Source organism: Triturus cristatus, chromosome 3_2 (assembly GCF_964204655.1).
Source record: "Triturus cristatus chromosome 3_2, aTriCri1.1, whole genome shotgun sequence".
Taxonomy (NCBI): domain Eukaryota; kingdom Metazoa; phylum Chordata; class Amphibia; order Caudata; family Salamandridae; genus Triturus; species Triturus cristatus.
In genome coordinates, this window is record NC_140584.1 from 205819755 (window position 1) to 205834228 (window position 14474).

The 14474-nt window shown below is 50.6% G+C and overlaps 1 protein-coding gene across 2 annotated transcripts in view; it reads left to right on the forward strand.

Annotated features, from left to right (window-relative positions):
* Positions 1-14474, forward strand: part of UBXN4 (UBX domain protein 4) — a 225517-nt gene that overhangs the window by 105228 nt on the left and 105815 nt on the right. For both annotated transcript variants that reach the window (XM_085647528.1, XM_085647529.1), the window contains one exon: positions 4580-4707. In XM_085647528.1, coding sequence (XP_085503654.1) covers positions 4580-4707 — 128 coding nt within the window. The remainder of the gene's footprint in view (positions 1-4579; positions 4708-14474) is intronic.

Below are 14474 nucleotides of genomic sequence, written 5' to 3' on the forward strand. Positions count from 1 at the left end.
TAGTCCGAACTTTCAGGCCCATTCCACGCCAGTGGGCGGCAGAGTTCGCCATCACCTGCTCCACTGGCGTTCCATCACGTCGGACAGGTGGGTGCTGCAAATCGTCCGAAGGGGCTACTCCCTCCCCTTCCAGACGACCCCTCCAGCCATGCCACCGCAGCACCACCGTATCTCGGGGGATCATTTGAATCTTCTCCACGAGGAAGTTTCAGCCCTCTTGGCCAAGGGGGCCGTTGAGCGCGTTCCGAGCCCAGAAGTAGGTCGTGGTTGTTATTCCCACTACTTTCTGGTTCCCAAGAAGGGCAAAGGGGGCCTACGCCCCATCTTGGACCTCCGGAACGTCAATGCCTTCCTCCGGAAGGAACGGTTCAAAATGTTGACTTTGGCTCAGGTTCTAGCTGCCCTAGACCCTGGAGACTGGATGGTAGCGTTGGACTTGCAGGACGCATATTTCCACATCCCCGTCCTGCCGGCCCACTGGCGTTACCTGCGGTTCACGGTGGGTCAGGAGCACTTTCAGTTCACCGTGCTCCCCTTCGGCCTTACCAGTGCCCCTCGGGTGTTCACGAAAGTGATGGCGGTGGTCGCAGCTCATCTGCGCAGATCAGGGGTTCCAGTCTTCCCCTATCTCGACGACTGGTTGTTGAAGGCGGGCTCGCCCCAGACAGTCGTCTCCCACCTCCAGACTACGGCGGATCTCCTGCAGTTGCTGGGGTTTTCCATCAACGTGCCGAAGTCACACCTGAGCCCCTCTCAGAAGCTCCTCTTCATCGGAGCGGTTCTAGATTCGGCGCAGTTCCGGGTCCATCCCCCAGAGCAGCGGGTCCGGGATATACAGGCCCTGATTCCCATCTTTCGGCCTCTATCCTGGGTTTCGGTCAGGCTAGTGTTGCGGCTTCTGGGGCTGATGGCCTCCTGCATCCTACTAGTGCATCACGCCAGGCGGCGCATGCGGGCTCTGCAGTGGGACCTGAAGTTTCAGTGGGCCCAGCATCGCGGCAACCTGTCCGACCATGTCTTGATCTCGGAGGGCATTGCACAGCAGTTGCAGTGGTGGCTCACGGACCGCGATTGGGTCACGGGCAAAAGCCTCTCCCTACCCCTACCGGAGCATGTCGTAGTGACGGATGCGTCCCTCCTGGGATGGGGTGGCCATATGGGAGAGGCGGAGATCAGAGGCCTCTGGTCTCCGGCGGAGTCTCGCCTCCACATCAACTTGTTGGAGCTGAGAGCGATCCGTCTTGCACTGAAAGCCTTCCTTCCCTCTGTCCGGGGAAGTGTCGTGCAGGTGTTCACGGACAACACCACCGCCATGTGGTATTGCAACAAACAGGGCGGGGTGGGGTCGTGGACCCTTTGTCAGGAGGCTCTGCGCCTCTGGACATGGCTGGAACACCAGGGCATCACCCTGGTGGTTCAACATCTGGCGGGCTCTCTGAACGCCAGAGCGGACGAGCTCAGCCGCCGGTGCATGATGGATCACGAATGGCGTCTGAACTCTGAGGTGGCGCAAGGTCTCTTTCAGCAGTGGGGAGAGCCATGGTTAGATCTATTCGCCACCGACGAGAACGCGCAATGTCAGCAGTTCTGCGCGTTGGAATTTCCAAGGCGGCACTTGCTTGGCGACGCTTTTCGTCGCGAGTGGAGTTGCGGTCTGTTGTACGCCTTTCCGCCTATACCACTTCTGCCCAGAGTGCTGAAGAAGATCAAGCGCGACCGGGCCCAAGTCATCTTGGTGGCTCCGGATTGGGCACGAAGGTACTGGTATCCCGAGCTACTCAGTATGTTGACCGATCCTCCGATACGTCTGCCCCTTCGGGAGGATCTTCTGTCGCAGCAGCAGGGGATGGTCCTCCACCCGAACCTGTCCAGCCTCCACCTCCATGCGTGGAGATTGAGCGGCGGCAGTTGCTGCCATTTGACTTGCCTCCTGAAGTCTGTGATGTCATTCTGGCAGCCAGGCGTCCCTCCACAAAGACGGTATACGCCTGCCGGTGGAACAAATTTGTGGCATGGTGCACATCAAAGGCTGTGGATCCCCTTTCCGCCCCTCTTTCTGAGGTTCTCCTCTTTCTTCTTTCTTTGGCCCGGCAGGGCTCTGCCCTGGGCACCTTGAAAGGTTATCTTGCTGCTCTCTCTGCCTTCTTACGGCTTCCAGATCAGCCCTCTCTTTTCAAGTCTCCTGTAGTGTCACGCTTTCTTAAAGGCATTACTCACACGTTCCCTCCTGTCCCTTTCGTAATGCCTCAGTGGGACTTGAATCTTGTCTTGACATTCCTGATGTGCGCTCCCTTTGAGCCTCTTCACAATTGTCCTCTTCGTCTTCTAACTCTTAAGACTGCTTTCCTGGTAGCCATCACCTCGGCTAGACGGGTGAGTGAGCTCCAGGCTCTATCGTCCAAGCCTCCTTTTCTATCTGTTCATCCGGACAAGGTTGTCCTTCGGCTTCGTCCTTCCTTTCTACCGAGTGGTGACCCCCTTTCATCTTGGGCAATCTGTCACCTTGCCCACCTTCTTTCCGCCTCCGCATCCTTCCAAAGAGGAAGAGCGGCTCCACCGTCTGGACCCAAAACGTGCGCTCTCCTTTTATTTGGACCGCACTAAACAGTTCCGAGTGGACGACCAGCTTTTCGTTGGCTACGTGGGTGCAAAGAAGGGAAAAGCTGTGCACAAACGGACCATCTCCCGGTGGTTCGTTTTGTGTATAAAAATCTGTTATTCCTTGGCAAAAAAGGCACTGCCTGTTGGGCTGCGCGCCCATTCTACTCGGGCCACAGCGGCTACTACTGCTTTGGGATGGGGAGTCCCTTTGCAGGACATCTGTCAGGCGGCAACGTGGGCTTCGCTGCACACGTTTGCCAGGCATTATTGCCTAGACAGCCAAGTCCGGAGGGATGGCTTCTTTGGCCGTTCTGTCCTCCAGGACTTTCTGGTGTGATCTTGGTTCGCAGACCCACCACCGGGGTTGGTATTGCTTGGGTATCTATTCTAAGGTGAGGAATCTATCTAACGTGTTTCTTTCAGATGAACAAGTTACTTACCTTCGGTAACAATGTATCTGTAAGAAACATTAGTTAGTTAGATTCCTCACCGACCCACCCATCCTCCCCGTTCTGCGAACTGACATCTAGGGTTAAGGCTATCCCTTTCAGGGTCCTAGAATTTTTGGTCACCAGTGTCGGTCTCTTGCATGGCTCTGCGTTCCTGGCGCGGAAGGCTATGTACAAGAACTGACGTCAGCGCGCGAGGGCGGCATCTAAGTACTCCGACGTCATTCCGGTGCACGACGCCGACGACGGACGCGGAGCCGCAGACGACGCCTAGCGACGCGCAGGGGTATTGCTGACGAAAATTGTTCCGGATCCAGTCTGACGCCTGGGGATATTCTAAGGTGAGGAATCTAACTAACTAATGTTTCTTACAGATACATCGTTACCGAAGGTAAGTAACTTGTTCGCTAGGGCAAACCGGTTTTTCCAATAGAAGGAAGCACTCCAGAACTCAGCTGACAACTCCCTGTTTATCAAGAATAATAAATCCAAAGGGAAAAGCAAGGTTGGCATTAACTGTTCAGGAAGGGTGGTTTTCCAACAAAAAGTATGGGAACTGTTTTTTGTAAAATATAAAAAAAACTTGGGAACGTCCTTCCCAATTGATCCTTTGCACTTTAACCTCACTACATCTCACTGTAGAGCCAGAAACAAGAACACTACAAAACATGTCTCTCATGAAGTGACAATCTCTTTTAGTATGATTCAAAAACAGTGCAGCCCCCCACTTTAAAACCATATTCTTTTTTCTGTATCCTGTTTCTCTGGATGTGCTGACAGATCTAAAAACATGGCCTAAAAAGGACAATAAGCCCTAAACGTCTTTGGCTTATTCTGTTCTGTTTATTAAAACAAATGATTTTAGACTGCACCAATGTTACTAGGCCTGGGCAAAATTTCAGTTACGCTGCATTATTATATTGCATTCATGGAAAAATTATACCACAGTAACAATGTGAACGAACAGAATGTGAACTTCTGTTGAGCGCAGCACATCTTTTTTAGGAACTTTCTTTTTTGGAATAAAATGGGTCATCACATCCAAAATTGACGCAAAAGCATATCACGCATAATGCAAAATTTGCATTTTGCCTAATTATTTGTAATTTCACATAATTTTCCTAGAATGGTGAGTAATTATACAAATGCAACCCTCAATTGTTACTAGACAAATCCTGTCAAAAAAGTTACACTCCATCATTCATAAAAAATAAGTGATTTCATTTTATGCCCCAACACAAATTTCACCAGCAACTCTGTGTGAGCTATTGAAATGAATTGTCTTACTCCTCATCTCCAAAAAGAGGAGGGTTCATGAAATCCAGGCCTTGATATGGTGACTTAGATTTGAGGGTGGATACACCATTTTTGCACTGCTGTGCTCAATAACTACTCAAATTGTAGATAATTGCACTGTTCATCCAATTCCGTGATCAAATTGGCTTGGTTTATCATGATATATACCATGTTGGTCAATGCATACTGGTAATATTATCAGTTAATTTGTCCTTTGTGATTTCCCATTCAAGGATCGAGCTGACCGAGCAGCACGTTTTGCCAAAACTAAGGAAGAAATTGACGCAGTGAAGGCAGCAGCTTTGCTGGCTCGACAGGAAGAGATGGAAGCAAAGAAGGACGCTGCTCATAAAGAAAAAAGGTATTATTTGGCCCAACCATCCGATTATTGTTTTAGCATCACCCACTTTTATGTTTGTCTTATTGACATTACTGCAAACCTTCAGCATTTATATCTGTTGCTTATAACTTTAAAACATTATGCCTAAAGAAAATAAAAACATATTATGTGCGCATGCTATCGCCATTTCGTTTTTTTCGAAACAATTGGTAAAATAGATGAAGAACAGCAGCTGAGAGCAGTGAGAACATTGGCTCTAGAGGTGAGTATAGGGGGTTGACAAATGGGTATAGAGGAGCATACTTACAAGCTTTTCACAGGACCCTCAAGTTCCATGGGTGTCTCTATTGCAGAAACGCTGTGCTTCTCAGATGAGGAAATCTAGTAGGTCAATAAGAGGAAATATTTTATCATCATCATAATTCTCTTTTGAGTGATTAATAGACCTCCTTCAGCCCATTTGCCATACAGAGTATAACCTTATAGAACATTTGCCTAAATTCAGGAGAGCCATGACTTAAAGATGGTATTACCATTACATCTCCTCCACATGCCTGGCAAATACATCCCAACTATGTATATATTGGCTTATGTGGAGTTTCTTTAGTGGCTATGAATTACTTTGTAAACAGGCTTCCAGTTATGAAGCCAATTTGTTGCAAGGTGAAAAATTTCAGCGCAGACCACGCACAGGTTCTCTTGCTCCAGGACGTCATATTACAAAATAAGAATCTTTCTAAAGTGAATAGTCTCTTTTACCTTCTGGTTCAGTTACTTCCAGAATCGTTTTCACCACCGACTTTGCTCCTTTAAAAAATACATTTTGGTGTATGTATCATTTAGTCATCCTTTGACTTTTTCTTCATGAGCCGGGGTTTGAGCTCAACCATCACGCGCAGCTCTGTCTTACTCCCCTCTCCCCTCCACTCCTGCACTTATTTCAGGCCACCTACTTGCACGGGGCACCTCGTCCTAACCTTTAGCCCTCTCTAATGTCCAAGTCACTGGGGTTAAATTCCTGACTCTCAATGTGCGAGGGCTCAACTCACCTAATAAAAGGAACCTGGTGTGATGAGGTCTCCTCCAGCAGGATGCAGAAGTGAGTTTCTTGCAGGAGACTCATCTCCTCCAACAAGATACTCTGCATATAGCACACCCCAAATATCTGATTCGTCACTTGGCATTTGGAGTTGAGATTTTTGTAAGGCCTCTTTCTGCTCTAAGACCCTGCAGGTGGTTGGGAATGGGGAGTGTCGCTTCTTGAAACTTACAATACAGCGCAGATTACGTCTATCTCCATCTCCTTCTCTAGGTGAGGGAAGCTAGGTTGGTTGAGGCAGGACTCACTGTGGAGATCAAAGACTTGGAACAGCAGGACCATGCCGTCCCCTCCAAGCGCACTAAATGTCAACTAGCACTCTTGTAGGGTCAACTGCGGACGTATCGCTCGTTCAAGGTGAAGCGTACTCTCCTTGCGCTCAAACAAAAGTACGTTTAGGGGGCTAATAAAGTAGGGGCCCGTTTGGTGTGAAGGCTTCGGCAACAAGAAGACCATGCCCATATCTCAGGGATCCAGATGGCGCCGGGAGCCTGGGTCACTTTCAACAGGGCTAAACGGGCCCTGCGCAATGTCTGTCTGGCCCTATACCAGTGTGAGGAGGGCCTCCCAGCGCCATTGATGGCTATCTCGCAGGGTTTTGATGAGCCCATCTTGGCGCCTCCCAGTTGGAACTACTTGCAGCACCCATCTCTTTGAAAGAGCTCCAGCGAGCCCAGTGAAGATTTTCATCTTGGTAAAACCCCAGGTCCAAATGGCCTGCCTGTAGCTTTTTACTGAAAGTTCCTCCCGCACCTGCAAGACCAATTGCTGGCTCTTTTTAACACCTTCACAGCAGTTTTGGGCTCACCCCCACTATGTCTGAGGCGGAGATCTCTTTCATCCCGTAACTGGGCAAGGACCCCTTATCATGTGCCACATACCATTCTATAGCACTTCTGATTCCCGACGCATAATTATATGCTAAAATCTTAGCTAACAGGCTCGAGCTGTACCTCCGTGGTTCTTATTAACCAAGATCAGGACTGCTTCAGCCACAACAGGCAGGGAGGGGACAGCATCCATCGCCTGGCCAACCTAGTGGAGAAATCTCATCGCCTGCCTTGTCTCGCTCGATACAGAGAAGGCATTTGATAGGGTCAGTTGTCCCTCCTTAAAGGCCGTACTCCAAAAGATAGAGTTAGGCCCTGTGATGATCAATAGGATCATGGCCTGTTAATTCCCCCCGACTGCGAGAATTCTTGTCAACTGAGGGCTGCCCCAGGCTATCCATCTCCAGAGTGGCACTAGACAGGGCTGCCCTCTCTCGCCCCTCCTGTTTGCCCTGGAGGTAGAACCCCTGGCGGCCGCCATTCAACAATTGGAGGATGTCTTAGGGATACTCTTTGGGGGTTGTGCCCACATGGTCGCCTTATTTGCTGATGACCTCCTTCTGACTCTCGCCCAGACCGAGAGATCTCTCCTGCGGTTGGTACACATTCTCTAGATTTTTATGGTCGTCTCTAGCTTCAACATCCATCTGGCCAAGTCCCAAGCTCTGAACGTAACTCCCCCCAGCAGACCTTCCGGCGGTTCAATCCCTCACACCATTCCAATAGACCCCTAGATCTATCCAATACCTAGGACTTCGTCTCACCATAACCGTAGCTACCTGGTCGATGGCCACCTGGCCTGAGTGTTGGAAATCCATTCTAGAAGATGTCCGCCAGTGGAAACGCCTTCAGGGCTCATGGGTGGGTAATTTAAATGCAAATTACCTATGCCGATCCTTCAAGAAGAGATCCTACGCCTGCAACAGGACACATCCGCTCCCTTATTTTGAGGGGAGGAGCTGCTTCTCCAATACAGTGCTGATGCTCCCTCGGGACCGGGGAGGGTTGGAATGTCGTAACCTCTTTAATACTATTGGACCTCCCATCTTTGCTCCATCACAGAGTGTGTGGTACATGAACGTGTCCAGCATTGGTTCCAAATGGATCGTGCCGTGACCTGTCACCACCTTTGGGACCTGGTGTGTGCCTCCCCAGGCAAGCAAGGCCCAGAGGTGCCTACATAGGCATTCCCACAAAAAAGGTCCTAGAAATATGGGACAAAGTTGTGGTGAGACGGGGCCTTATTACCTTTCTCTCGCCGAACATTCCCCTGACGCGTAACCCTGATTCTACCCCAGCACCACAGCCTCATTCTTATAGCCATTGGAGGGCTACAGCTGCACTCTTAAGGACCTCTTTGATGGGGGAATCTGTTAGGCCATTGGAAAATGTCACCAGAAGTTCCGTCTTCCTGAGTCCACAAGACTTCAATATTACTAGCTCTCCTCCACTGAGCCCTAACTCCATCAAATATGCAGGGGGCCACCTGTCAACTGTTGGCTTTCGAAACACTGGTTAGGTCCGTGTTCTGCTTGGGTTTTCGGATCGGGTGGAACCCGCTCTACAAAGCCCTTCTGACCCAAACCAGAACGTTACCCCCTCCCTAGGGCCTTTTTACACCTAAATAACCACATATATATGTACCACCTAAGGACAGGGAATTCCTATTATATATATATATCAAGACCTCACAGCCTCGCGATCTCAGCACCCACAGTCTCGCGGTCTCAGGCAGACCCAGAATCTCCTGCCCAGACGACAGCAACACACATAGTCTCGCGGCCTCAGGCAGACCCAGAATCTCCTACCAGACGGTAGCAACACACAGTCTCGCGGCCTCAGGCAGACCCAGAATCTCCTACCCAGACGGTAGCAACACACAGTCTCGCGGCCTCAGGCAGACCCAGAATCTCCTACCAGACGGCAGCAACACACATAGTCTCGCGGCCTCAGGCAGACCCAGAATCTCCTACCCAGACGGTAGCAACACACAGTCTCGCGGCCTCAGGCAGACCCAGAATCTCCTACCCAGACGGTAGCAACACACAGTCTCGCGGCCTCAGGCAGACCCAGAATCTCCTACCAGACGGCAGCAACACACATAGTCTCGCGGCCTCAGGCAGACCCAGAATCTCCTACCAGACGGTAGCTACACACAGTCTCGCGGCCTCAGGCAGACCCAGAATCTCCTACCCAGACGGTAGCAACACACAGTCTCGCGGCCTCAGGCAGACCCAGAATCTCCTACCCAGACGGCAGCAACACACATAGTCTCGCGGCCTCAGGCAGACCCAGAATCTCCTACCAGACGGTAGCTACACACAGTCTCGCGGCCTCAGGCAGACCCAGAATCTCCTACCCAGACGGCAGCGACACACATAGTCTCGCGGCCTCAGGCAGACCCAGAATCTCCTACCAGACGGCAGCCTTAGCACGAGCTCATCCTATTATTACCGTAGTACACGACAGGGGAATCGGGATTACTATATATCAGATCACACAAAGACTATTAGTTGAGCACAACCTGTTCTCTAGTTCGAGGGGCTCGTTTCCCCCTCATCCAGTTACCACTTACCTGACCAGGATTAACCTCTGTTCATGTCGAGTTAACTCTGACTAAAAGAATAGGCTATCCTCCTATACAAAAATACACAACACATGCTAACTCACGACAAGCTAAATACTTTATTTAAATGCCACATGCACATTCGCAGAATACATCATATATACAACCTGCAAGGAAAGTAAAAGGTTAAGTTATACACTTCAAAGAAAAAGGGGTCGACATCACCTTAGTCGTATGTAGCCTGTGCTCAATGGTCATCTAGGTTCCCTTCTCGTCTGTGCCTCGGCTTCGCCTGGAAGTCACACCTCCGCAGTCGCGGATCTACTCCCTTCTCCCTCTCCGAGTCACTGGAACCTCTCCCTCATCGGCTACTCTCTCCTCTTTAGATTCAAGTTCGTCATCTGTCTTCCCTGGAATAAGTAGTAGCTTTTCTGCTAACGGCCAGATGCCGCCTATGGTCTAGAAGCAAGCGCCCATATCTAACTCAGACTTTCACTAATATAGAGGTGCATTCTCTCATGGAAATTTCCAGCTCGAAACCTGCCGCCCACCAAATTCCTGTACCTCCCCGTGCCAAGGACACGTTCCCAGCCGGCCGGCCGGCCTGATGTAGTGTCTTCGGCAGGGGAAAAATACACTCCTTCGATAAGGGCCGGCCTGAACCGGTTCTCTCCAAGCGAATAACACCTCATAACTAAAACATTACATTTGACCTAGAAGCATCCCAAGCTGCCGGAGCAGAAAGAAAGATGGAGTCTCTCCCGTTTGAGGCCTACCAGGCCTGAATTCAGCACAGCTCCATGAAATACCCTCACTACAGGACAGATTATCCCTAATACTAACGAATCTATCCCCTAGGCTATGTGTGCAAGCCCTGATCTATGGGGAAGAGCACAGGATCATGTCAGAGTGTCTAGTAAATAGGCTCCATTCACTACTCTAACCCTTAAATGGTAAGAGACTGAAGTCACACTAATCACCCTTCAGCACAAGAGGGCCGGGAAAATCGAGCAGTACAGTCCGTCAACGGGTCCCATGAGCTCATCTCGTGTACTTTTCACGTCCTCCAACACTCCACCTCATCCACCCACATCCCTACCCATCACAGTGGCATACCGACATTGGAGATGAGCTGCCAACAAAGCAATGGGAATGCCTATGGTGCAATATCCTGTTAATCTTGAAAAGCATACCCCAACGAGAGACTGTGTACAAGGTCATGACGCGCTGGTACCTCACTCCACTCCTCACCGACTAAACACTTTCTTTCCTTCAAACTCTCCCTTCTGTTGGTGATGTACCTCGGTGCCAGGAGGCTTTCTACACATATGGTGGTCATGTCCCAGCATTACCACCTTCTGGGAATAGATACTTAGCCACATTACGGGGGACTATAGGCTACCCGATCCCAATTTCATACCCTGCCGTATTGCTTGGTATTCGTCCCCAACATCTGCAGGACATAGCGCATGCGAAGTGCCATTTCATCTCTCATGTTGGGAGTGGCTAAGGAACGTATTGCATTCCACCCCACTGCCTCCCCCCACCAACCTAGTGGTTCACACGGCTGTGGCAAGTCCTGGCAATGGAATCGCTCTCCCACAGAATAGCCAACACAGAGGGGAAGTTTAACTGTACTTGGCAACCTCTCCTACAATATTTATACCACCTTACGCCAACTAGGCTTAAAGCTCTCCAGCTATTTGTCTAAGCCTTGCCCTTTAGTTTAATTCTGGTCCCCTCGCCTTTCCCAATCATCCCCCTTATATCCCACCCCTGGCTCCTCCAGGGACGTGAGACTCTATTGAAGGACTGTTTCTGACATAGAACGATCCGCTTCTTGAACAGTGCATGCTTTCCGTTCGTTCTCCTTCTTTCCCCTTCCTGTTCAGTTGTTGAGAGTGGGTATTTCAACGAGGATGCACTGATACTCTATCGTTATGCATGTGCACCTGCTTACTATATGTGAAATGTGCACCTACTTTTATTAGCTGTGGTGGTGCCTGTTTACCTAAAGTACTCAGTCACTGTGGCCTTGCTGCGTCGAAGGCATCATGTCACTTGTTAATGTCTTTTCATCGCAAACTGTTAAGGAAGAGATGTTTTGCAAGTAGGCCTTCACTGCATGTCCAGATTGCCTGTGAAGAATCACATTTTAAAAGGGTGTATTTTGTCATTCACTATGATTAACGCAGTATTGTAGTCCGAGGACCCTATTGGTTAAAAGTTGTAAACTGTATTAATTGTCACGGTTAATGGCAATTAACCATTAGGAAAAGGCCTAGCCATACCCCCCCCCCCCTCCTAAATAGCAATCTGATTTACCGTTTCAAAATTTATGTAGTGCCAGCAGAGTATACTTTCTGAAAGATGCATCTTTCTACAGATCCTTCACCTTATAAATATTCTCTAGATATCAGACTGGATCTGGAAACTTTTTTCCCAACAATTGTTCTTTAACCTCTATTCCTATGTTTTTCACCTCTTATACGTTCTGTCTAGATGTCTTTCGGTGCTCTATCAAATACATTCCTTAGCTTTTCAACTGGGAATGGGTCAAATTTCTTCTCATGAGAATTCGGGTTTTTGATGGATACCTCTACCTGCAGATTGCTTGTCATTGAATATTCCAGGCCCTCTTTAAAACTCTGCAATATCTCTCCTGCATCGGTAAGTGGCATTGATTTTAGTATCTGAAAGAAACATGTTAGTTAGATTCCTCACCTTAGAATATCCCAAGGCATCAGGCTGGATCTGGAAAGATTTTTCGTCAGCAATAGCCTTGCGCGTCGCTAGGCGTCGTCTGCGGCTCCGCGTCCGTCGTCGTGATCGCCGGGATGATGTCGTCGGAGTACTTAGACGCCGCCCTCGCGCGCTGACGTCAGTTCTTCTTTTTTCCGCACCAGACAGCGCCGATCCGGGAAGAGCATACCCTTTTATTTTCTTCTTTTTTTGAAAAACTTTATTGTGCAAAATAGCATCGTTACAAATATGGGCCTACAACCACCAGGGCCGGCCGCTAGTATATGCATATCAATTGCTGAATGTCACGAAGCAGCGACTGATCCACAGAGGCGAAGCAGGGTTACAGGAGATATTCTAAGCATCTCAGAAGCTAGGCAGGACACAGATATTTTTAATTTTTGAAAAAGAAAAAGAAAGGAACAAACAAAGAAACAATGAAACAAAACTCAAGGCGAGAAACAGTCTAGATGGTGTCGAGCTCCGACGGGGGGGATCCCACCACACCAGGTAGAGAATCAGGAGGACAATAAAGATGACCGGGGGGGGGGGAAGCAGCGGGGAAGTCAGAACAATCAGTCAAAAGGTACAGTTATTCCAGGAACCTCAGGATCAGGGAGACAGAGAAGTGTCCGGAGTATCTACAAAAGGGGGCGTACAGATGTTACCTCGGTAGGTGTTCCACTGACCCCAAACTCTACCCCACGCCCCAGGCTTGCCCCGAACCAGATATACCGTCTTCTCTCTGAACATGCACCAGTCCATGTTCTCCTTCCACACTGACACAGTGGGAGGCCGTCGGGAACCCCAAAGCTGCGCAATATCCCGCTTTGCAATCATGTTCCCCAGTGCCGCCCACCGGGCCTGGGCGACGTTGTAATCATTCAGCTCCCATACATTCAACAAACATCGACGAGCCTCAGGCAACAGAGCGACCCCAGTAACACACTCCATTACAGCATGCACACGGTGCCAATATGCTGCAACCTCGCGGCACTCCCAGAGGATATGAAGGAAGGTGGCGCTCATTCCACAGCCGCGCTTACACAACCCATCCGAAGAAAAACCCATCACAACCAAACGAGGACCCGTCACATAAACACGATGAAGAATTTTGAGCTGGACGAGACGGAGACGGGCAGGAATGGCATCCTCTTTCGGGGAGGACAGTGCGGACTGCCAGTCTTCGTCATCCAACTCCAACCCGTCTCCGGTCCAGGCCTCCCTAAGACGCACGAGAAGGTCTGCCCGATTGTTGATTAATTTCTTATAAATCAAGGAAATTGTACTATCGGGCAGATGACCATCAAGTATACGGTCCTTGAGTGGTGAAGATGCAGGGACTGTGGTACCGGCCTCGAAGACCGACAGCAAAGCGTGGCGGACCTGTGCATATCTGAAGAACTCCCTCTCACTCAACTCATACTCACTCTGAAGCACCGCAAAGGATTTGACCGCACCTTTCACCCAGAGAACACCCACTCTACTGATGCCAATCATATCCCAGTTATCAAAACCTTTCGTTGTCCAGAGGCATCCCAATCTGTCCGATGCAAACAAGGGGGTCGCTCGTGTCAGGCGATCATTCCATCCCACAGCCACATTGGCATCCTTCCACACACGTACTGCAATCTTAGTGGGTCCCGTTAGGTTCCTCCCCGCCGTCCGAGAGTAGAGCGCTCTGTTGAAGTTGCCACCAGGCAACTGATATTTATCCATCTCAAAAGCCGGATTCGGACCGGGTACATACGTAGCATGGTTGATGGCGGACAACTGGGAGGCCCAATAATAGCTCCTGATGTCCGGGAGCGCGATGCCACCGTCATACCAGGAGCATACCCTTTTAGTCACTTTTTTACTAAACTTTTTTGAACTCTTTGGGTTATATTCTCGTCGACTCGACTCTGGTGCCGGTAGGGATGCCTGGCTTTAAAGCTTGTGACTCCTGTCACCGACTGATGTCGGTCACGGACCACCACCGCCGGTGCCTCTATTGCCTTGGGGCCGACCACGATGCCGAGTCGTGCCCCGACTGCCGGGCCTTGACTTAGAAGGCTAGGCGGGAGCGGTCCCACAAGCTACTCGAGCTCCGGCAGCCATCACCACCACTCGTCGGGTTCCAAGTCTTCGGGTAAGTCGAAGCGTAGCAAGAAGTCCAAGAGGCGACATCGCTCTTCGGGCTCCCCTCGCCGGTTGCGCGACTCGGCTGAGGGTTCGGATGGCACCACCCACGCGGCTCCGAGGAGTTCCGCCCGTCCCCATACCCTCCGGTCCCTGGGACTGACGCGACTCCGGCGGAGGTCAGTGCCTTCCTCATGGCCATGAGGAGCCTGGCTCCACCGTTGACGCCTGCTGGCGCGCCTTCGTGCCCTGTGGGCTCGACTGGGAGGCCTAGCGAGCCGCCGGCTCCGGCCCCGGCGCTGTTGTCTACTCCGGTCCCAACGCCGCAGGCCCCCGCGGGATCCAGGCCTGGATCCCAGTCGGCACCGGTCGACCTCACGACCCCTCCGCCGGCGCTGACTCTGGTTCCACCCTCTGCGATGCCCTCGGA